The sequence below is a fragment of the Bufo bufo genome, chromosome 4, assembly GCF_905171765.1.
Source record: "Bufo bufo chromosome 4, aBufBuf1.1, whole genome shotgun sequence".
Taxonomy (NCBI): domain Eukaryota; kingdom Metazoa; phylum Chordata; class Amphibia; order Anura; family Bufonidae; genus Bufo; species Bufo bufo.
Window position 1 is genome coordinate 455,854,687 of NC_053392.1, and position 25,147 is coordinate 455,879,833.

The following is a 25,147-nucleotide window of genomic DNA, read 5'->3' on the forward strand; positions in this document are numbered from 1 at the left end:
CTATGTGTGGAGAAAAAGAGGCACAGCACACCAACATCAAAACCTCCTCCCAACTGTGAAGTATGTTGGTGGGTGCATCATGGTTTGGGGCTGCTTTGCTGCGCCAGGGCCTGGACAGATTGCTATCATTGAAGGAAAAATGAATTCCCAAGTTTATCAAGACATTTTGCAGGAGAACTTAAGGCCATCTGTCCACCAGCTGAAGCTCAACAGAAGATGGGTGTTGCAACAGGGCCACGACCCAAAGCATAAAAGTAAATCAACAACATAATGGCAGAGTCCTGACCTCAACCTGATTTGAGATGCTGTGGCATGACCTCAAGAAATCGATTCACACCAGACATCCCAAGAATATTGCTGAACTGAAACGGTTCTGTAAAGAGGAATGGTCAAGAATTACGTGACCGTTGGGCACGTTTGATCTGCAACTACAGGAAACGTTTGGTTATAGTTATTGCTGCCAAAGTTATTAAATCCAAGGGTTCACATATTTTCCACCTTCACTGTGAATGTTTACATGGTGTGTTCAATAGAAAACATGGTAACATTTAATTCTTTGTGTGTTATTAGTTTAAGCAGACTGTGATTGTCTATTCTTGTGACTAAGATGAAGATCAGATCACATTTTATGACCAATGTGTGCAGAAATCCATATCATTCCAAAGGGTTCACATACTTTTTCTTGCAACTGTATATACGGCATTGCTTTTATAATCTTGCAGGTCATGATTAAATTTGTCCTGTTTGATTTCAACAAGTCGGTCTTCCATTTTGCTCAAGTTTTCTTGTAATTTATTGTCCATATCTTTAAACACATCCAGATCGATATACGGCGTGATCACTTTAATTTCATCTCTTAGGTTGACTAGCATTTCCTCCTCCTTTTGTGTTATAATAAGCTTCATTAATTTAAGAGAGCATTCTGATAGAGTATCTTGCCAATGTGCAACAAGTGTCCGAATAGACCATGGTAGGTTTTTTCCGGAGACTTAATCCTCACGGGACCATTTTTTTTCTCCACATATCTTTGGAGCTACGTTAAATCCCACCAGGTTCTTATCTCTTTGGTGAGTAGCTTTTCCAGTGAAGACATGTGAATCTTGAGCTCCAGGGTATCTTGGGAATCTTTATTACATGTGTTGAAAATCGCATCCATTCTTTTGAGTCGATCTTGACACACTGATGGCAAAAAGGAGAACATTGTATCTTTTGTTACAATTGCAGAATGGTAAAAAAAAAAACTTGCGGTTTAAACTTTTGATGAACAATGGACTGGTATAGCCCAACTTGGCATCAAGTGTATTGCACGTCGCGCACCCATTTTGGCTCCGAAAATTAGTCCTAGTTTATACACTGAGAGAGAAAAACGCAACGCATCTACCTGGCTGAAATATAAGGGCACATACAGGTGTGGTCATCACATTTGTACATTTTAGCTACATTCAAGTTGGTTTCTCTCTTTTCTTTTTCCATGCAACATTCTTTTGTGTCTAAACAATATATTAATTGTAATACCAGCTACGTTGTATATTGCATTACATGCTCTGTGTGTCTTCTGCAGTATGTTGGTTGCACAACTAACAGCTTGCAGAGAAGACTTTGGAGGCATTTAGCAGACATACCTTTTACTAGAACCAGAAATGTCTCAGCTGTCAGTCTCCACTATGCTGCGGTACACCAGGGCAACGTAGCAGGTTTTCAAGTGCAACGTCTGGAAAGGGTTAATCCCCCTGCCAGGGGAGGGGATCATAAACGCAAGCTTTTGAATAGGGAAGTCTTTTGGATTTTTTCTATGGGTACCTCGGCTCCTCAAGGTTTAAGTCACAGGCATGATCTGATCCTGCACTATTGATTTTTTACTTATATGTTAAATATTGTATCTTTATATAAATTGCACTTTTTTATATCATACATTTTATATGTATTTTTTAGTCTTTGGTCTTGTATTATAACAATGGATTATTGAATGGAAGTGGGGGTGTGTTCTAGGTTAATTGTGTTCACCTGGCAATCAGTAGCTGTGTCTTCTTAAACCAGAGGACAACTGTTCACTTTTGTCATGAGGAAGGATCAGAAGTAATTGATCCGAAACCCGTAGATGTGAATCCACTGTCGTTCTACTGTATTTTAAGAATAAAGGCTGTCACTGTATGGAAGCTGGATACCTGCACAAATCTTTTTTGCCATAGTCTGGAATCTGCGCTTGGTTCCCAGCGCAATCCGTGCTTTCCGTGTGAAACAGGTCTGGTGAGCGCCACAACCTCTTTTTTGTCTCCCTTTAACTGTTTGGGTTTGTTGGGTTTGGTCATTCTGCTGGACAAAATATCTATGGTCCTCATTTTAGTCAGTAAGTTTCATTGGGTAACTAAGTCTGTTTTTTTTTTTTTTGTCATCCGAGGATGGAAAAAAATATGGAATGCCTCACGCATGTGAACACAAGCTAACAAATAAATATATTTCTTTATTTCAGAATGTGGTGAAATATTAATCAACATATTGGTTACATTGATGAGTCACAGTATAAATTCATGCGAATTAGCTTTCTTGTTGCATTGTTTTCTGGAAAATACTTTGCCTAATGTAAGTATTCAGTAAATTTAATGTAATATTAAATTCCTCTTAATTTTAAAACATTTTTGGATATATTGTTGCCATCTCTTTAGAGCTGGGGTGCACAACCCACAAAGACAAGATTTGCGGCCCCCATCTTCCAGGACAGAAACATAGCTGATCGTGTGATCAGTTGTGTTTCTGTCAGGAGCGCCGTGTGATGCTGAATTAACCCTTTCCCTAAATGTGAAGTAATAGTACGTCACATGTCAGGTATTTAATGTCTGACCATGGCATCTGAGAGCCTGCATTACCATAAGGCTACTTTCACACTTGCGGCAGAGAGATCCGGCAAGCAGTTCCGTCGCCGGAACTGCCTGCCGGATCAGGCAAAATGTATGCTAACTGATGGCATTAGTAAGACTGATCAGGATCCTCATCAGTCTTAAAAATGCCTGATCAGTCGAAAAAAATGCATTGAAATGCCGGATCCGTCTTTCCGGTGTCACCCGGCAAAAACGGATCCGGCATTTATTTTTTCACCTTTTTTTCAGTCTGCGCATGCGCATACCGGAAGGACGGATCCGGCATTCCGGTATTCTGAATGCCGGATCCGGCACTAATACATTCCTATGGGAAAAAATGCCTGATCCGGCATTCAGGCAAGTCTTCAGTTTTTTTAGCCGGAGATAAAACCGTAGCATGCTACGGTTTTCTCTTTTGCCTGATCAGTCAAAACGACTGAACTGAAGACATACTGATGCAAACTGAACGGATTACTCTCCATTCAGAATGCATGGGGACATACCTGATCAGTTCTTTTCCGGTATAGAGCCCCTGTGACGGAACTCTATGCCGGAAAAGAACAACGCAAGTGTGAAAGTAGCCTAAGCGCGGTCTTCCGGTAATGGTCTGGCTCCCCCATGTGGTAATTGGAGGAGCAAGAGCTTGTATGCAGTAGCCCCTGTCATAGATAATGACAGAAGGCTGCTGCACAGTGTTTCCTATTGAGACCCTGCCTGTATCAGGGCTCCATAGGAAACTGCTACATTTCTCATAGACTCCAATGCTAATGCATATGAGCATAGCAATCTAATGATCTAATAAAAATATATAAAAATTCAAATCACCCGCTTTCTCCAAAATGTGAATAAAAAAGTACATTTAAAACAAAAATACACATCATGGGTATTGCTGCATGCGAAAACACCCATACTATCAACATATAAAAGTATTTATCCCATACAGAAAAAGGTAAAATGAAAAAGTATTAAAAATGGCTCATTTGCTGTTTTTTGGTTGCTTCTCCTCCCACAAAAAAATGAAATAAAAAGAAAAGTCATCAAAAAGTCATACACACCCCAGAATGGTATCAATAAAAAAAATGAGCCCTAATACAACTCTTCACATGTAAGTACAAAAAAGTTATGGAAGTCAGAAAATCACAACAACAACAAAAAAAAAAAAATAAGTTCTTCTTTTTCAGTATCATAACGCAAAAAAATAATAATATGCATACATGTGGTATTGCAGGATTTGTACTGACCTGGAGAATGAAGATTACAAGTCAGTTTTACCGCATAGTGAATGACCTAAAAAAATATATATATTTAAACTGTGGAAAAATTTGCTTTTTTCCTAATTCCACCCCATTTGGATTTTTTTGCCCACTACATCCTACACAATATTAAATGGCGGCATTAAAAAGTACAACTTTTCCTGAAAAAAACAAGTCCTTATACAGCTATGTGAACATACAAATAAGAAAGTTATGGCTCTGGGAAGGCAGTAAGTGCAAAACGCAAAGGCAAAAAAACCTCAGGGGAAGAAGGGGTTAAAGGTCCTACTCCTGCTGTAGGTCGGCTCCCCAACTTGGCAGTGACAGTGGGGAAGCCGAGGAGAAGACAGTGGTTTATTAGAGCTTCTGCCTTCTCCTCAGATAGGTTGAGTGCAATGCAGTTTTGAGCCATCGATCACATGATGTCCATGTGTCTATGGGGCAAAATGAGGGAGAACTGCAGGGTCAATAGACCTTGATCAGCTCTGCCTTGTACAAAGCCCACACAGGAGGCTGGTTTTCCCTGTAACTAGGACTCCTTTGGATGCTCCAGTTACAGTGGAAATAATGCAATATTAAAAAAGTCTTAACTACGAAAGGTATTTCAGTGACCTCTTTTGGGACAAGTTATGTGGCAAAAAGTATATAAATAAGTTAAAATTATAAAAATAAAAAAAATTGAAAACACAATAAAATATATAATAAAGTGAAAAGAAAAAAGGAAAAAGTGCAAAATAAGTGTTCACTGTCCTCTTAGGGGACATATTATGTGGCAAAAATATATAAAAAAAATAATAAAATACATAAAAAACCCACCCACAAGAACCAAAACAGTCGCCATTATCATCCCATTCATGTGAAACTATACATATTATATAACCAAATGACTGACACTAAATACTTGGTGCGTTATCACATCTAGTTAACGTGTTATGACTATGATTGTTTACTCTACTACATCTGTAGTTGTGGGTCTCACCTCAGGGACCCCCACAAAGTACTGGAGAGCTCACTGCGCATGAGCTGCCACCCTCCATTCATTCTTACAGCAAAACCGAAAATAGCCCACCACTGGTTCGGCTATTTCCATAAGCCCATAGAATTGAATGGAGCTGTGGCTGGGCCTCTTCTGGCTTTATTCTAAATATAAGTGCGATTCCCTGAGGTGGGACCCACACCTATCAGACATTGAGAATATATCCTAGCCCCCAATGTCCAACATGGGCCATTCCCTTTAAGGCCTTTTCAGGCCTGGTCAGTAAAGGTTTAACCTATAAAAGCTCTCCTCACTAATAAGGCAAAGTGCTTACTGGTTATTTGCAGGGCGCCTACTGGTTGTTGCTGGGCAGCGATAACTGGGAGCAGGAGGTGGTAATAACTAGTGACCGTTGTCCTCTGTAGTGAAGGAAAGCGCTAATTTATGAATAGGAGGCGGGATGCAAGTAAATGCCACCACTTAGAGATTTTCTGGTAAAAATATTTTTTTAACAAGCAGCATGGCCCCTGAAACAGACATTCGCACTTTCCTGCTCTACACCGCTGTCTTCATCTTCTGGTCCCAGCAATGTTTACATTTGGCTGGCTGTGGACATGGTCACATGCACTGCTCCAGCAAATGACTGACTTCAGCTGTAAAATGCTTCTTGTGGCCACAGCACTGCTGAAGCCAGTCATTGGATGGAGTGGTGGATGTGATTATACCCATAGCCAGCTGGATGTAAATAGTGCAGGGAATGGAAGATGGAGGCAGTGGAGCAGCAACGATCAGGTAAGTATAAATCTGCTGTTACAGGGCCTATGCTGCAGGAACTTGTTAAAAAATACTTTTCACTGGAAACTTCTTTAAGCCCCTGTTACACTGCATGATATAGAACAAGTGTCCAGGAGGATGAAAGATGTACGATAATTGTCAGCACATCTTCTAGTGTAATAAGGGATGGGCTACCAATAATCCATAGAACTAAAAGGAGGAATGACTGTGATGGCGATCATTCCTCCCCATTCACTTTGCATCGACCTGTGTACTAGGTTGATACAAATAAGCGCCGATCAACAATTTGTTTTTCTTTGCGGTCCCTTAAAATAATGCGATGTGACAATGCAACCCTCAGATGAAAAAAAGCTTGTGCACCCCTGCTTTACAGTATACTAGCAACAGTCACATAGACATTTGAGTAATTATTACTTTCATATATATATTTGTTGCTTATATATGATGAGCATTTGTACATGTAATAAATTGATGTATTGGTAATATGAAATTAGTAAATAATGCATAAAAAATATTTTACTGTTTTAGGAAATGCTCATAAATGGAATTCTCAAGATCACTGAGGCCAGCAATGGCATTATACCTCTAAAACATCTGACTTTCCCTCTGCAACAGAACTTAGTTGTAACAAGCGGTGTTGCACAGAAATCTCCTGGTTCTACTGGTGCAAAAACAGCAGGATTCTGTCGAAGAACAAAAATATGGCAAAATAAAGATGTCAGTTGTGATAATTTGCTTTCTCCGTGGCACATTGCACCTATTCATATACCTTTGGTTGGCCAGAACTGTTGGCCACATATGTCTGATGGATTCAGTTTTACTCTGTGGTTAAAACTTGAGTGCAATCAGGAATTAGACAGCGCCATAAGAGGAAAACAAACAAAGAAGAAAAAAAAAATTCCTTTTCAAGTGCAAAGTACAGGTATCTATCTGACATTTTAGCATTTCTTTTCTAATTTGAAAGTATATATTGCATTTGATCTCCTTTACACAGTGTGACATGCTGTTTACCCTTTCACGGCCACCATAGTGGATACACCTTTTGTCTATTCCACATGCTCTTGGCAGATAAATAGATGTCAGCAAGATTTGAAGGGTTCTGACCTGTACATCTTGATGTCTCCACTTTCTCTCTGCTTTCTCTGGTGTCCTTCACATCTCCTCCTTCTATGTAGAGAGTACCGAGATAATAATGGTTTTTAAACTGTTGGCTGCTATGGCTCTCTAGCACATATGCCACGCCACTACCATCAAGGGTCAATTGACCCTGAGTGGCAATGATGTCTAATGCATGATATATTAATCTATTGCAGGTTAGCACCCTGCACCCGAAAGGTAACCGATTGATGCTTTGTGTGCCTAAACTCTGTGACGTGTCCATATATGTCCTCAGGAACTCCTATGTATTTGTTTTCATCCCTTTTTATTATTAGTCTTCTTCACTATGTAAGACCATATTTTTGAAAAATATTCAATAAAAACCTATTGAAGCTATAAGAATGATTTCTGGGCATACACTATTGTCCGATCATGGTGGTCATAGAAAAGTTTGTTTTCAAAACATAATTTTCCCATTGCTCCGATATCTAACGTATTTTGGGCAAGGATTTTGTTTAAGATTTTGTGCCAAAAATCCTTCAAAAACTCAAGCAGAGTTTGAGCAATGGGGAATCTGCATGTTAATCCACACAGAGCTGTATTTTTCAGCATGTAAAAATCGCACTGTGTAAAAATTTTTAGATGGCCAGGAATGAATATTCGCACATCAGGTTTTTTCCATCATCTAAAATAGGTGCTAGAGAGCCATAGCAGCCAATGTGAACCTAGCCTAAGCTGTCTCCTAACAGTGATAGCTGCCTTAAAACAAGAAGAAAAATGAAATCTGAGTTAAAAATACACATTATCTATCTATCTATCTATCTATCTATCTATCTATCTATCTATCTATCTATCTATCTATCTATCTATCTATCTATCTATCAGTATAAATTCCATGGTACCACCTTTAAAAATGTGAATAATCAAAAGTAGTGTTCTTTAATCACCAATGCTACAATTCAATCCTCTTACTGGGACTTTTCTCAAGTAATTTACTGATTGAGTTCCAGGAGGAGGACTGAAACGTCACATTGGTGATTAAAGAACACTACTTTTGATTCACATTTTTGGTAGTGCCGTGGAATTTCTACTTTTATTTAATTTGGATGTTGGATCCTTCACACAGTTAATTTTGTGGGTGGCACAGCAGAAAAAGTATCTATCTATCTCAAATTGTAACTGTATAAAAATAATTGTAAAAATGCTTTCCTTTTTTAAAAGTGAATATAAGGCGTTAATGTCTAAATCGCTGGCAACAAAAGTGAGTACACCCCTAAGTAAAAATGGCCAAATTGTGTCCAAAGTGTCAATATCTTGTGTGGCCACCATTATTTTCCAGCGCTTCCTTAACTCTCCTGACCATGGAGTTCACTAGAGCTTCACAGGTTGCCACTGGAATCCTCTTCCACTCCTCCATGATGACATCACGAAGCTGGTAGATGTTAGAGACCTTGCTCTCCTCCACCTTCTATTTGAGGATGCCTCACAGATGCTCAATAGGGTTTTGGTCTGGATACATGCTTGGCCAGTCCAGTACCTTTACCCTCAGTTTCTTAAGCAAGGCAATGGTCATCTTGGAGTTATGTTTGGGGTCATTATCATGTTTGGGATCATGCTCTGCTTCAGTATGTCACAGTACATGTTGGCATTCATGGTTCCCTCAATCAACTGTTGCTTCCCACAGCCGGCAGGGCTCATGCAGCCCCAAACCATGACACTCCCACCACCATGCTTGACTGTAGGCAAGACACACTTGTCTTTGTACGCCTCACCTGGTTGCTGCCACACACGCTTGACACCATCTGAACCAAATACGTTTATCTTGGTCTCATCAGATCACAGGACATGGTTCTAGTAATCCATGGCCTTAGTTTGCTTGTCTTTAGCAAACTGTTTGCGGGCTTTCTTGTGCATCATCTTTAGAAGAAGCTTCTTTCTGGGAGGACAGCCATGTAGACCAATTTGATGCAGTGTGCGGCGTATGGTCTGAGCACCGACAGACTGAGTTCCCCACCCTTTTAACCTGCAGCAATACTAGCAGCACTGAAAGCACTATTTTGAAGACGACCTCTGGATATGACGCTGAGCATGTGCACTCAACTTCTTTGGTTGACCATGGCGAGCCCTGTTCTGAGTGGAACCTGTCTTGTTAAACCGCTGTTTGGTCTTGGCTGTCGTTCTGCAGCTCAGTTTCAGGGTGTTTGCAATCTTGGTGTAACTTAGGCCATCTTCATGTAGAGCAACAATTCTTTTTTTTCAGAACCTCAAAGTTATTTGCCATGGTGTGCCATGTAGAACTTCCAGTGATCAGTATGAGAGTGTGTGAGCAATAACACCAAATTTAACACACATGCCTCCCATTCACACCTAAAGATGTAACACTAACAAGTTACATGACACCGGGGAGGGAAAATGGCTAATTGGGCACAATGTTTAGACATCAATGGCTGTGTTGAGTTATTTTGAGGGCACACCAAATTTACACTGTTATACAAGCTGTACACTGACTACTTTACATCAAAGTGTTATCCCATGAAAAGATATTATAAAATATTTACAAAAATGTAAGGGGTGTACTCACTTTTGTGAGATAACGTAATTGATATTGCTTTTTCTGTAAGGACCAAAATGATCACATTGTGAACATCATAAAAAATAAGTAATCACTGTTTTTGCTCAAAACAGAATATAGTGTTCTAATATACATATGTACCCCAAATTAGACAAATTAAAATGTCAACTTGTCCCACAAAAACAAACTCACACAGCTCTGTCAACAGAAATATAAAAGGTTATGGCTCTCAGAATATGACAATGTGAAAAGAAATTGTTTATGTGCAAAAGTGATAAAATATTAAAAGCTGTGTACATTGGTCCCTCAATATACAGTGTCCTCAGGATACAATATTTTCAACATGCAATGGTCTTTTCTGACCCATCATAAGTTTAAACCGGACATATAATGCCTCAGACTGAAATCCAACCAATCAAAACCAGTACTCTGGTAAAATAGCTGTATTAGTTGCAAGTTAGCAGCTATTCCTGACTGTTAGATGTAAGGACTTGTTTTATCTGTCTTAGGTATCTGTTTATTTTTCTTACATCTTGATCTTCTTTTATCTCAAGTTACAATGGTTTCAACATACAGTGGTCGTCCTGGAACCAATTAATATTTTAACTTAAGGGACCACTGTATATGTAGTATCACCATAATCTTACTGACCTGCCGTGCAAAGTCCACATCCTATTCATGCTGCCTGGTGAACGACGCAGAATTTTAAATGCAAAAATCCCCCACAAAAAGAGGGTTTTCAGAAATTTTTGTACTAATGCCCTATCCTCAGGGTTGATCATAACTATCTGAGCGGTGGTGGGCCGACACCCGGAATCCCCGGCAATCAGCTGTTCTGAGAAGGCATCAGTGCTCCTGTGAGAGCCCCTGCCTTCTCACAGCTTACCACATCAAAAAAAAATCAATTTTAGCATATGTTACTGCTGCAGCAGCATTATGCATAAAGCAATCTTTATTTTCTTCTCATACCACTGTTTTCCTTGAGCTTTTCCTTTTAGTTACGGCTGTTTTAAACATTTACAATATGAGGACCTTATCAAGATGGCTCCTCTGCCAGTTTTCTGAGGCCAAAACTGCTTTCCCTCATTTCCCATACACACTTGTTGTAGCCAGCAGCTCCCTGCCAGCCAATCGGATTGGATTACTGAGACACACGCCTCCTCACTCTGAAGCCTAATGCAGGCACGCAGTGTGAAGAACCGCCCCTCTGTTTATCTGTCGTTTTAGCCGGAGACAGACAAGCCATAACAACTGTCTTTTAAAGGAGCAGTGGAAAGGGACAGAGGACATTAATGAAAGCTGTTATTATAAAGTAATTACAGCTCTTTTGACAATCATTGACAGACTAACTCAGGTATACATGCCTAGCTGTAATAAACTAGCAAAAAAAAAAAAATGACAGTTACCCTTCAAATTTTGACTTTCATAGGAGTCAAGATATCTTTTTGCTTTTTTTTTATCCAAATCCAGCGAGGCAGATGGAAGAAAAGTTTCACTGCATCAAAGTTAGGATATTTGTTAATCCATTAAGAGTCAATAGCAGAATGGAGAATAGATAAGACTCTCTTGTTGCAGTAACAAGGTAGATACAGGGGTTGTAAAGCTTATATAGCATCCATTGCATCCATATTTATCATCTTTCCCCCATCTTGTTCAACCCCCCCAACAGACCTGTCTATCACGATCAATGGCGGCACACTCTCCCCGGTCAACCAAGTCCGCTGCTTTGGAGTGACCTTGGATTCTGCCTTCGCATTCAGACCGCACATTCAAGCCTTTTCCACCACCTGCCGCCTCCAACTCAAAAACATCTTCCCCATCCTCGCATTCCTCAACCATGAGTCTTCAAAAATGCTTGTACATACTGTGAGACAGTGACAGGTCTCACACAGGTTAAAGGCAAGAAAGAGGTTGATAGTGCGGTCCACACCCCTATTCCACCACAGGTGAGACCAGCTGGAGGTACTCAGGCTGACATAAAGCACCTCCCAGGGTGTCAGCAAGGGGGGTAGTGTGTTACCTGTGGACAGAGGCCTGGAGGCTCTGTCAGTGTGGTCTCAGCTGGACAAGGCTGAGGGAACACAAGGCTGGGAGATAGCCTGGAGTTGGGTGATAAAGCGACGCCTGGGAGGGTCGCAGGGCCATAGTCAGTCAGACTACTGAGCCCCAATCCCCCACAAGAGACACTGGACTGGAGACAGTGGGTGTGCTGTGCTCTGTACAGCCAGGAGGCTGTGGGACACTGGCTGAGAAAGCTGCATGTGATCACAGGGTGTAAACGGTGACTTAGGTGAGTCAGGAATATTGTGTTAGAGCCTGGACGGGCGAGTGTTTATTATTTTGTTTTTTGCTGGTGTGCCACAATAAATGTACTGTTTGGACCAGAAACCTGGTGTCCTGAAGCTGTATCTGTGAGGATGATCCCCCGAAATTATTTTTTTCTTTTCTGTGGTGCAAACTGTGCAGGATTTAGAGGGCCAGAAGCCAGTGAGAGAGACTGACCTGTGGAAGTTTTTTTTTTTTTTTTTGTCAAAATCGACCTGGGTGAAAGATGGTCCGGTGTGGTGGAAAGTTCTCATACCGGAGGTGATGTCCTCTGGGGGAAGTGGCCCGTTTGTCAGAAAACGAAGGCCACAGAGAAAGTAATGAAGCAGCTGGTGCAGGAAACAAATTCCTTGTTGAGGAAGCAGAGTGCTGCGCTTGGAGAGGCTGCTCTGAACTTGCCGGAAAATGGAGTGCTGGAGGAAAATATGTATGCCGTTGCCAAGAGCCAACCGACGGGAAGAGAGTGAGATGGAGAGCAGTGCGACTCTCAGAAGTTCTGGTATTCCCTGTCAGTGGGTACAGAGTCCTAAAGTGTGCGGCTGGAGTGACCGTCCGGAAGGAGACTAGAGTCTAAGTGTTTCCGATGGCAACAACTGCACTGAGGAGCCTGTGTGTGTTCAGGTGACCAGGGACCAAGGGCTGGAGGTTCCCAACATCCCGGAGAAGGAAGATGACTGCTGTGGAGACGTGCGTACAGCACTTGGGAGCGCCAAACCCGTGATGGCTGTGGGTAAGAGCGTTCCAGTTATTTCATACACAGCACTTAAAGTGACAGAGAGCATGGCTCTGGAGGTTGGGCATGTTGCTGACCAGTGCCCTAATGCCTCAGAAGCCCTGTGCTGTGATATAAGCCAGCAGCAGTTGCTATCTGCCGAGCCAGTCGGTGTAAAAACACCAGGACTATAGACTGCTACACAAATGTGTGACCTTGTGGAGAAGGGCAGTTGAGTCCAGGTGTTCGACGCAGAGAGCCAGGTGATCCTGGTACCTGCCAGCCGGGTGGCTGAGAACTATGTGCGGGACTTTCATGGGGATAGCCTGAACTATCCAGTGGCTCTCCCTGAGTGTGAGACTCCAGTGCGATATGGGACTTGTGAACTTCGTGATGCAGTTTCACGTATACATAATGTGTTATTGGGCTGTGATATCGTTTTGTTGCTGTGGGGTAAGGTAGACACTTCTGCAGAATCTGTACCTGTTCCTTTAAGTGAAGGTCTAAGGGAACTGCACATTGACCTCTCTGGGGAAAGAATATTGACCATTGAAAACAATGGTGCTGGTAAAGTGCAAAGTGATGGTGCCAAAAATGCGGAAATGCATAATGAAAATATGATGTCATATGAAATATGTGGTGACAGTGATATACTTTTTCCGTTGCAGGATTTGGTCAGGGGAGAAGCACCCCCTAGTGGTAAAAATGTAAATAATGAAGCTTTATTTTCTAAATCTGCTATTTTTCTTGAAGATCTATATGACTTGATCAAAAGATTTGAAGAAATGCATATAAGTAGTTTGCATCAATATTTAACTCTTTAGTGACAGCTTTTTTAGGAGGATAGTAAGGAGCAACAGGCTGGGCCGCTTCTAATGGTCCAGACCGGCATACCGCTGATTTGGGCTGTTTAGCCTGTTACATTCCACTGGCAATAGCGCCTGTTTAAGTGGTTAAAGAGGGAGTGGTCTCCCTGTGTCTTTCATTGGCACCCCTCAAATGATGTCTTGGGTTGCCACTATCAGGGCTAAAAAAAAAAAAGCAAGATAAACATTATATTAAATACATTCCAAGTAAAAATGCACCTTTTTACAAGGCAAAAATTAAGCCTCACACAACTCGGTAAAGTGAAATATCAAAAATGATGGGTCTTGGGATGCGCAATGCAAAAAACATTTTCTTCTTTTAAAAGGGTTTTTATGGTGCAAAAGTAGTAAAACGTAAAAATAAAAATATTTTTTGAATCAGTAATTAGGCTTGAGCGAATCAAGCTTCAGATCACAGATCTGAAGTCAATTTGTTGAAACACTTCGATTTTAATGCTGTCCGGAGACCCAGAAATGAATAGTGAATTAATTCACCAAAATCTTGCTCGACTTCGGATAAAACAGAGTTTGGCTTCACAAAGCCAAAACATTTTCATGCTATAGGGAGACAACATTAAAATTAAAGTGTTTGACCGAATCGACCTTGGATCTGTGATCTGAAGCGCGATTCGCTCGACACTAACTGTAATCATACCCAGAGAATAAAGTTATTTGTGCTGAAAAATGAATGCAGCAAAATTTGTGACGTAAAAACTCCTTAGTTGCAGTATCTAACTGTTGCGCTGCCATCTGCGCCTGAAATGCCTGATATAGGCGTATTTCAGAATAACATATGACCCCCTTAGTGATCAGCCTGTTTTGGGCCTTAGTGACCAAGCGTTTTTCTTCCTTTTTTCATCGTCACCAAGAGCTATCACTTTTTTTTTTTTCAGTCTATGTAGCTGCGTGAGGGCTTGTTTTTGACGGACACGTAGTTTTTAATGGTATCATTTTTGGGTACACTTATCTTGGAACTTTAATCACTACACCCGCCAACATTGTTATATTGCAAAATAGACGTATCTTTTATTTATTTTTTTCTGTAGTGTAGCTAATATGTATGCAAAGGACTTTTAAAGATGTTATCCAGTGTATCTTTTTAAAGATATTATCCTGATACTATCTAACAGTTCATGTCAGAATTGTAATCTGGACACACCGTATCAATGCTCCTTGGTCATGAAAGGATTAATGACATAACATGAACTATACTATTAATGCAAACTGATTTAATACTACGTCACAGTAATGGTTCAGGTTAAAAAGACTTCACCATCATCCCAATCTTATTTTTATAATCTGTGATGACTGCTATGCTCACGTCCGTGATGAGCCCGGGAAACACTGTCTTTCTGTCTGTCCTCCTGTGCCGTCTGTGGCTACCCTGAACTTACTGTATCAGTGTTTTATGGTGCAGTCAGTTCATATAGGATTGTGTTTCTCTTGTACTGAACTGATAGTTATGTGCATGACACTAATCCTTCTGGTTTAACCCCTCTTACATGGTGTACGATCGCTGTGCACATTTACAGTGCAGTGATCAGGAACACGTTTGTTTGGCTAATCATCAGTTTGTGCAAAAAGGTATTTTACTGTGGGTTTTCTGACATTGTATGGTAAACTGATAAATGTACCATGGTAATTTGAAATTGTAATAACACAAACAAAATATTGCCACTTAATATTGCCACTTTCACAAAAAAGCACATGTGGAACTGATGCATCAAGTAACATGTTTTTAGTACTTGCTGGCTATTTTAAAAGTTATTTACATTTCTCTGTACTTTACTTTTATTTCTTTTTATTTCTTTTAATTTCAGTAGCAGACAAGACTTCTGGGGCACATTTTTCCACTTGTGAGAGACTTATAGATGATGGCTGTATACATGTGCTTTCCCTGGGCTCTAAGGTGCTCATGATGCAGATCTGGTTGAATGTGGCATTGGGTCGTTTTACGTTTAGGTAATTATTTTTTCCTGTGAAATTTTCCATATTGTTCTTGTTTTTGCACTTTGAACTGCAGTAATTTTATTGGATTTCCTATATGAATCTGTTTTAGAAAACCTTCAATAGTGAGGCACTGTATTCAAGTGAATTATTGTGTAATCAAATGTTCAGAGCAATTCAAATACATAAAATTCATATTTAAATACACATTATTGCCACATCTTTGGTGAACATCTAGTTTTGAAGTGATTCCTGCAGCCTCTATTCTTATGTCCCTGCGTTGTGCTGTTCCTTTATTATTTCAACTAGAAGTTAAGAATGAATTGTTAGCAGTCTGCAGTAAGGTACAGAGGGGTGTTAACCAGTTGGGGAGGTGTCCCCGTCCAGTCTCACTGTATCCAGTTAGTGCTGCCATTGTAAAGACAATGCAGTTACACCCCCCCCCCCCCCCCCCCCACATAGAGCCATAAGCCTAGATGCTCCATAATTGTTGTTACTTTGGGAATGCATCTAGCTATTAAAACTGGCACAGTAGGAGAGGTGACAGGTCCTCTTTAAAACTACATTATATCATTTCAAAACATTGCTATTAGGCTTCCAATGGTTTCAAAATAACCTAAGTATTCCTGTAATTTCAAATGCTCATCTACCCACTGGATAGGAGATAAGATAGCTAGGTCACTGAGACACTACCAATCACGATAACGAGTTTGTTGTTCCCTGCAGGCCTCCCAATGTTAACAGAATAACATTACAGTGTTTGTTTTGTACCATGTTTACAAATTTGCATAAATCTGCTTAAAGGGATTCTGTCACCTGGATTTTGCCTATAGAGCTGCGGAGATGCGCTGCTAGATAGCCGCTAGCACGTCCGCAATATACATTCCCCATAGCTCAGTGCTTTTATTGTGTCAAATAAATGATTTTATATATATGTAAATGAGGCAAGTAAGGTGCCCAAGGGGCTGTTACTAACCTTTCTGGTGCTCAGCCACACCCACTGTGAAGAAGCCCAGCACCGCCCGCATCCTCTGAATCTCCTCCTGGCTCCCTGACGTCACAAAGTTAGAACGCCGTAATCACGCGCATGCGCGAGTACACCGCGTGTCAGTGCCGGCATAGACTTCCTTCGCTGTGCTGGCATCAGACTCGGGGAATGAACTGCGCATGCGCTAGCTGCGAGATTACGGCGCTCTAACTTTGTGACGTCGGGGAGCAAGGAGGAGATTCGGAGGATGCGGGCCGTGCTGAGCTCCTTCACAGTGGGCATGGCTGGGCACCAGAAACGTTAGTAACAGCCCCTTGGGCACCTTACTTGCCTCGTTTACATATATATAAAATCATTTATTTGACACAATAAAAGCACTGAGAGCTATGGGGAATGTATATTGCGGACGTGCTAGCGGCGATCTAATAGCGCATGTCTGCAGCTCTATAGGTAAAATCCAGGTGACAGAATCCCTTTGTCTACTACAGAGCTACAAAGTGCCTCTCCCATTAATCTCAGTGGGAGCAGCAATATAGTAACATGCTTACTTCACTACAAGGTTAGTGAAGCTGTGTAGTTCCAGTACTGGAGCTACACCCAAACAGTTGACCCCTTTAACATAGTCTCACGTTGTTATTCTTTGGACTGGCCCTCCAGAGTACCAGAAGATCCTCCGTTGGGCCCAAGCTCTGACATTAATGGATTCCTAATAAAATAGGGCCCTTATGATCCTAGGGGTGGTCCACAGGGTGGGCCCTCAGAATCATTTCCTCTGGTGGGCTCAAGGGACTTTAGTCTGACCACAAGGTCAGACTAAAGTCCCTTGAGCCCACCATTGGAAATGATTTTGAGGGCCCACCCTGTGGACCACCCCTAGGATCATACGTCGTACTGCATACGTTCTATACATACTTTCATACTACATACATTCTACTGTGTTGTTTTCCCTGAAAAATATACTTAAAGGCCCTTTACATTGACAGATGTATTGCTTGTAATCATCATCTCGATGCATGAAGTCTATCCATGCTCACTTAATTGAAATTTCACTTGGCAATTATCGTAACCTGTTTGAATAAATGAAAGATTGTTCGTTCTAAACCAGGGATGCTCAACCTGCGTCCCTCCAACTGTTGTAAAACTACAACTCCCGTCATGCCCTCCTGTAGGCTTTCTGGGCATGCTGAAAGATGTAGTTTTGCAACAGCTGGAGGGCCACAGGTTGGACATCCCTGTTCTAAACCATGCTCTCATAGACTACATTGTTTGTGAGAAAAGATGTAAAAATCAACAATTGTTTGCTGGGCATGTTTATATGGGATAATGAGAAACAAACATTTGAGCAAATGTTTGGCTGATCAACAGCTTATATGAAAGGACCTTTAGAAACTAAAGGGGTAGTTCTGCCATATTTCTGATGCCTGGCCTGCTCCCATCAGCTGTTTAAAGAGGAGGCAGTGCTACTTGTGGGCACCGCTTCCTGTTCATTATACTGCATTTTGTTTTGGAAGTGCAGTGTAATGACAAGTACTTAATCCATTTATTTCAATTGAGTAAGTTCTTGTAATTACACTAAGCCGCTGCTCCAGAGGAGACAACTCATAGGCCCCTTGCAGACTAGCGTGTCCGTATGCGTCCCGGTGCATTGCGGCAAACCCACGCGAGTAGGTACGCAATTGCAGTCAGTTTTGACTGCGATTGCGCTCCATTGTTCAGTTTTTATCGCGCAGGTGCAATGCGTTTTGCACGCGCGTGATAAAAACCTGAATGTGGTACCCAGACCCGAACTTCTAAACAGAAGTTCAGGTTTGGGTTAGTTGTAGTGTAGATTGTATTATTTCCCCTTATAACATGGTTATAAGGGAAAATAATAGCATTCTGAATACAGAATGCATAGTACAATAGGGCTGGAGGGGTTAAAAAAAATAAAAACTAATTTAACTCGCCTTAATCCACTTGTTCGCGCAGCCGGCATCTCTTCTGTCTTCTTTTGTGAGGAATAGGACCTTTGATGACGTCACTACGCTCATCACATGGTCCGTCACATGATCCATCACCATGGTGATGTATCATGTGACGGACCATGTGATGAACGTAGTGACGTCATCAAAGGTCTTTTTCCTCACAGGTGAAGACAGAAGAGATGCCGGCTGTGCGAACAAGTGGATTAAGGTGAGTTAAAAAAAATTTTTAACCCCTCCAGCCCTGTTTTACTATGCATTCTGTATTCAGAATGCTATTATTTTCCCTTATAACCATGTTATAAGGGAAAATAATAATGATCGGGTCCCCATCCCGATCATTGCCTAGCAATCGCACCGCATCCGCACTTGTTTGCGGATGCTTGCGATTTTCACGCAACCCCATTCATTTCTATGGGGCCTGCGTTACGTGAAAAACGCACAAAGAGGAGCATGCTGTGATTTTCACGCAACGCATAAGTGATGCGTGAAAATCACCGCTCATGTGCACAGCCCCATAGAAATGAATGGGTCCGGATTCAGTGCGGGTGCAATGCGTTCACCTCACTCATTGCACCCGCGCGGAAATCTTGCCCGTGTGAAAGGGGCCATAGTGTAGTGAAGAGGAAGCAGCACTCGCATGGATCGCTGCCTCCTCTTAAACAGCTTATTGGCAGAGACCCCCTACTGATCAGATATCGACGATTTATCCTGATGATAGAACATCATGTCTTGATGCGCAGGAAATTCCTGCCCAGCTTATCACTGGCTTAGGCGACTCAGTGTTGCAGCCAGTGATTGGATGAGTGCGAAGACAAGTACGATATTATTAATATTATTTTTCTTTTTTTAATGCCACTCTGAGCCCTTAAAGAAATGTGTGTGTAATATATATTGGATTTTTTTTTCGGGAATAAGCTGTAGGTGGGTTTAAAAATATTGTGCTATAAACCATGTAAACCAGCTCCTCCAAAATAATAAAGTACCTCAAATGAGCCTTCTCCAAAAGGAAGGGACACTTATCTGAAGACAACTATTTCAGGGTTCTTGTCCCGCTTTACCTATTGTTAGAGCTAAATATGCTTAAATGTGTTTTCTAGGACTGGGATATTGATTAACTTTCTGAGACTTAGATATTGATAACCTTTTTATTTATTTATTGTATGCACTTATATAGCGCTGCTATATCCCGCAGCGCTTTACAGACATTAGCATCCAACTGTCCCCAATGGGGCTAACAATCTTTCCTGAGGATAGGTCATCAATATCAGATTGGTGGGGGTCCTACATCTGACACACTACCAATCTGCTGTTTGCTGCTGGCTCCTGAAGCTTTACAGTAGATGGAGTCAGATGCAGATGGCTTCATCCACTTTGTAGTTTCCAGCACCAACGTACTGCAGCTCAGCTTCTATTTACTTGAATGGGAGCTCTGTCCAATGTATAGGCGCTGCCACGAACAGCTGATTAGTGGGGATGCCTGCTTTTGGACCCCCCTCCAATCTGATATTGATATTCCCAAGTCCCAGATAGGTCATCAATTTTCAAGTCTAGGTAAACTTCCTTAAAGTAAATTGACTTTTTGAAAGATTATTTATATATTTTTAGACTATGCTCAAGTACCAGTGATGAATATAAATGGACCCCCTTGGCACAAGTTGAAATGCAAGAGAGCATTTTATATCCTGGACATTGGCAACACTTGGCTTTTACATGTAAAGATGTTTTTGAAACTAAGAACAAAGTGTGCAGTAAAATAATGTTATGGATCTCTGGACAGAGGTATGTTTGTTTAATTTCCTTTGCTGATTGTAAAAGATAAAATCTATAGTCATAGTACTTAATTAATGATAACATGGTTTTCTGATCACAGTTTGCATATGAGTAGAACCGTTTTTGTCTTTCTTCTTGTGTTTTGTGATTTCAGAAAGATAAAAATGCTCAAATTGATTATTTTCATATCACATCCTATGTCTGTGAAGGTTCTCATTTATCCAGGTCATGGTATATCTGTAAAGAATAAATCAAGGCAACTGGACGTACTGTAGATTTCTTGAAAACGTTTCACTCGTTCTTCCAACAAGCTTTCTCTATTCTGAGTGACTGTACAATAATTCTCTGGGAATAAATATTTAACTGAATCAACATCTGGTAATTATACCCAGCATGGGGTCAGAGGTCATTATACCCAGCATGGGGTCAAAGGTGTTGATTCCATTATCCTAATTGGAGTCAGTAGGTGATAATGACCTCCCAGAAAAAGGTTTCAGGACAGCATTGTAGCCAAGCTTGAATAGAGGCAGGGGGGTTAGACATCTATTGTCTGCCACATACAATGCTGTCTTGACACCTTTTTCTGGGAGGTCATTATCACCTACTGACTCCAATTAGGATAATGGAATCAACACCTTTGACCCCATGCTGGGTATAATGACCTCTGACCCCATGCTGGGTATAATTACCAGATGTTGATTCAGTTACCACGCAAATAAAAATTCCCTCCCCCTGGTATTGTTGAGTACTGATGCAGAAAAGGCATTCGATAGGGTGAACTGGGACTTTTTATGTACCATATCCTGGTCAAATTCAACCTTCCAGAATCTTTCATTAATGCCACATTTGCTATGTACTCCAATGCCTCGGCAGCAGTACTGGTGAATGACAATATATCTCCCTCATTTGGGATTCGAAATGGTACCAGACAAGGATTCCCGCTGTTCCCCCTGCTGTTTGTGATGATAATAGAACCACTTCTCCAAGCCATCAGGCAGGAGGACAAAATAGAAAGAATTAAATTAGGCAAATGAGCATAAAGCAGCTGCCTTTGCCGATAATTTACTGATAATGACAACAAACCCAACTACCTCGCTGCCTCATATATACAATCTATTGGAACAATTTAGCCCTCTATCCAATTTCAAGATTAACATAAAAAAATCTCAAATCCTGAGTGTGACCTTAAAAGCTACTCTCCCTTTAATTGGGATGCACCATATATCACGTACTTAGGGATAAAAATTGGTCCAGATCCAAGCAATCTCTTCAAGCTGAACTACAGCCCACTACTCCAATCTATACTTGTCAAATCTATTTTTATTGGAATAAAAAGATTCACAGAACAAGATAATGCAAAATCAGACCTGTACAGGGGTCTGTCAGATTAAGACATGAAACTGATGTTCACACATTGACAATATTATACATAAATTAGGCTTCCAGGGCACTAGCCTGACATCACAGGCAGTGGTGAGTACAGTTTCCCTAAAAGGAAGGCCTGTCTGTCTTCGATTAAGTATGAAAATAAACAATAAACTAAAAACATAAATGCCATTTGTCCCTCTTTGATATGTCACTTCAGCTATGGCTGAATAGCTAAATGATCACCCTTGAGGAACAAGCACAACTGGTCACATGGGCTAGATCCAATCTATACTTGAACAGCTGACCCAACTAGATCTCCCGACATTGTCCTGGTTTGGATGTAAAAACGTAGCTACCTCACTAATCATCCCTAGACTTAACTATCTACAACGGGTATTACCTATTCCTATTCCAATGGACTTCAACACAACTCTTATAAGGCAGATACGCAGATTTATATGGAGGCTGAAAAGTCCAAGATTAGCCACATCAACCCTTCAGAGACCTAGAGCCGTGGGGGGCATAGGTTTACCCAATCCTCTACTATATAACGGGGCTATTCATCTGTCAAGAGTCTTGGACTGGTTTCGTAGACCAGCGAATAAATCTTGGGTAGAGATGGAATCCTGGAACTTCCAGTCATCCTATAGAATACTACTCATAGGGACACAGAAAATCCCCCTAACAATACAGGACCTAATCCGGTAGTTAAAGCCACACTCAATGTGTGGAAATGGTTCCAAAATTCAGTATGGGGTTTTTCACTCCCCCCCCCCCCTCCCCCACTCATTCCAGTTAGAGATTTGATAGAACTAGCCCCAGTGGAGTTAAGACAAAGTCTTCCACCCTTGCTAAGAACGTCCCAACTCCCCATCCTATCCTTCTTTAATTTAAAGAAGAGGGGGAACTAATAAATAGAGAGAACATTGCTTCTTTACTACTTCTTTCCAATACATTTACTTCTCTAGCCTCTTTCCTTCACTCTTTTATATATCCAAACACATCCCTCACCAGGCTCTACTTATACCTATTACATGGTTTGAAGGATGGATATGTAGTCATACCCCTCAAAAAAAATAAATATAATCTCGCAACTATACACAAAACTTAAAGGGGTTGTCCGAGTTATGAAAAAAAAATATATAGCACTGAAAATCTGATAGGCAGCAATATATAACTAAGCTAAGAAAGTTTTATGCAAAAAAAAAAAAAAAAATATATATATATATATATATATATTTACTCATTTTCCCTAACGCCTCCACAACGGCACTTATTGGAGTGTCCCCGCCTCGGACAGGAAACAACGATGTAGAAGCAGAAGATTTAAGAACCTCCTCCCCTTTTACCTAGCCAGTCGTTGTTTCCTGTCCGACGGAAGACGTGGAAGCCGCTCCTGTAGCAGGAGTAACTTTTCTTCCGCCCAGCCTCACCTCGATCCTGGGGTTCTCCCCACTTCATGTGGGAGGGCTGGAGCAGGGAACGGGCCCGCGGGGACGCATTGCCTCCCTTCCTGTTCCTTGGAGTAAGTCCTGGTTGCAGGCGTCCCCGGGCGCGTGTGCGGTAGTTGCCAGAACTATCGCGGGATCCGACGTCCGGCGTGTGACGTCAGCGGGTGAGATTCTCCTTGGGCAAGAGAATCTCGCGAGAAGGCGGAGCTCCAGCGGCGCGGATTTTAAAAAGATTTCCTCAAACACAGCGTCCTCGTGCTACGAGGACGATGCAAAGCCCTGGAGATATGGACACCGCCAGAAAACCCGTGGATCCTTCAGCCTCTGCCCTCAGCCCGGTAAGCCTCCTCCCAGAGGAGAGATATGCTTAATAGCGTGTGTTTCTGTTCTTACCTAGAAGAGAGTATGTACACACTTGGTGCTTGTTGCTTCCACCACCGGTGAAGGGTCTGGCCTCTTAAATAATTTCTAAAAGCCACTGGTCTCTAAGTATGCCCCATTCTTTGTGTAATTGATCTTAGGCCAGAGAGACCGCGACCCTGAAGCCGCCTGGTGGAGATTTGGCACGGAAGAAATGTGGCATTTGTCGCAAAGCACTCTCCTCCAAGTCAAAAAAACCTCTGTGCCCCAAGTGCACAGAAAAAATTGTCTCAGAGGAATCCCCTTCCCTGCTCGAGTCCATGAGGTCAATAATTAAGGAAGAAGTGAATGCGTTAGTAGACCTTAGAATGCCGTCATCCCCAAGACCATCCACCTCTCAAAGATCCCTAGCCTCTGACGCCGGGTTTGAATGGGATGAAGGGGAAGTCTTTTCTGAGGTAGTCTCCTCCTCTGAAGACGACTCAGGTAAACCCCTCTTTCTGCCGGAAGAGACAGATGGATTCTTAAAAATCATCCGAGCAACTATGAACATCGAGGATGTGAAGGAGGCTCACTCTGTACAAGACCGGATGTACCAGGGGTTAGGGGAAAGGAAGAAAAGAACCTTCCCCATTCACAATAATGTCAAGTCCCTCATTGCTAGGGAATGGAAAGATCCAGAAAAAAGGGTGGCTATATCGGGTGCCTTTAAACGCAAATACCCCTTTGATGATGCTGATTCTAACCTGTGGGAAAAAAACCCAAAGGTAGATGCACCAGTAGCCCGGATCTCTAAAAGAACCTCGCTACCCTTTGAGGATACTGGCCTCCTCAGAGACCCCATGGACAAAAAGTGTGAGAGCCTCCTAAAGAAATCATGGGAGACTAACACAGCTATGCTGCGACCAAGTATAGCTTCCACCTGTACTGCAAGAACACTCTCAGTATGGCTGAACCAGCTAGAGGATCATCTGGCGGCGGGTACCCCGCGGGAAGAAATCCTAGCTTCCCTACCAGCCCTAAAGAAGGCGTCTAATTTTCTTGCCGATGCATCTGCAGACTTAGTAAAGCTTTCTGCCCGGTCAGCGGCCTTATCGAATGCCACAAGAAGAGCTGTCTGGCTCCGCACCTGGTCAGGGGACGCGAGCTCAAAGAATCGCCTATGCTCTATCCCGTGTGAAGGCGATAGACTATTTGGGTCCACCTTGGATGATATTCTGGATCAGGCGGCGGACAGGAAGAAGGGCTTCCCTATAGAGAACCGCTATTTCCATCAGAGGCGTTCCTTTCGGAATCAAAGAAAGCCCAAAGGAGATCCTAAGAAAAAAGAGGGTTCAAAGAGGTGGCAGCCCTCCAGAGGTAGGGGTAGAGGGTTTCTCTTTAACCCCGAGAATGCTTCATCCTCAAAACAATGAAGCTATACATCAAGTGGGGGGCAGACTAATCTACTTTGCTGCCGTCTGGGAAAATATAGGAGCATCTCCCTGGGTAGTGGACACCCTAAGTCATGGCCTAAAGTTAGAGTTTCTGTCAATACCCACAGATCATTTCATGATCAACAAAATCCTACCTCATCAAGAAAAACAATCCTGCCTAGAGTCAGAAATTACATCACTCATTCAGAAAGGAGTAATCTGTCAGGTTCCTGCGGAAGAACAGGGAAAAGGGTTTTACTCCCCTGTCTTCTTAATCCAAAAACCCAACAAGACCTATCGACTAATAATTAACTTAAAAGGTTTAAACAAGTTTATCATTTACAAACGCTTCAAGATGGAGTCAGTGAGATCCACCATAAATGTCCTGCCCCAAGACTGCTTCATGGCGACCATGGACCTTCAGGACGCCTA

At 41.8% G+C, this 25,147-nt stretch overlaps 1 protein-coding gene across 2 annotated transcripts in view; it reads left to right on the plus strand.

Annotated features, from left to right (window-relative positions):
* The window catches only part of LYST (lysosomal trafficking regulator), a 736,927-nt gene that overhangs the window by 153,656 nt on the left and 558,124 nt on the right, over positions 1 to 25,147 (plus strand). For both annotated transcript variants that reach the window (XM_040429442.1, XM_040429443.1), the window contains exons 10-13: positions 2,471 to 2,580; positions 6,408 to 6,801; positions 15,273 to 15,414; positions 19,957 to 20,130. In XM_040429442.1, the coding sequence (XP_040285376.1) occupies positions 2,471 to 2,580; positions 6,408 to 6,801; positions 15,273 to 15,414; positions 19,957 to 20,130 (820 nt within the window). The remainder of the gene's footprint in view (positions 1 to 2,470; positions 2,581 to 6,407; positions 6,802 to 15,272; positions 15,415 to 19,956; positions 20,131 to 25,147) is intronic.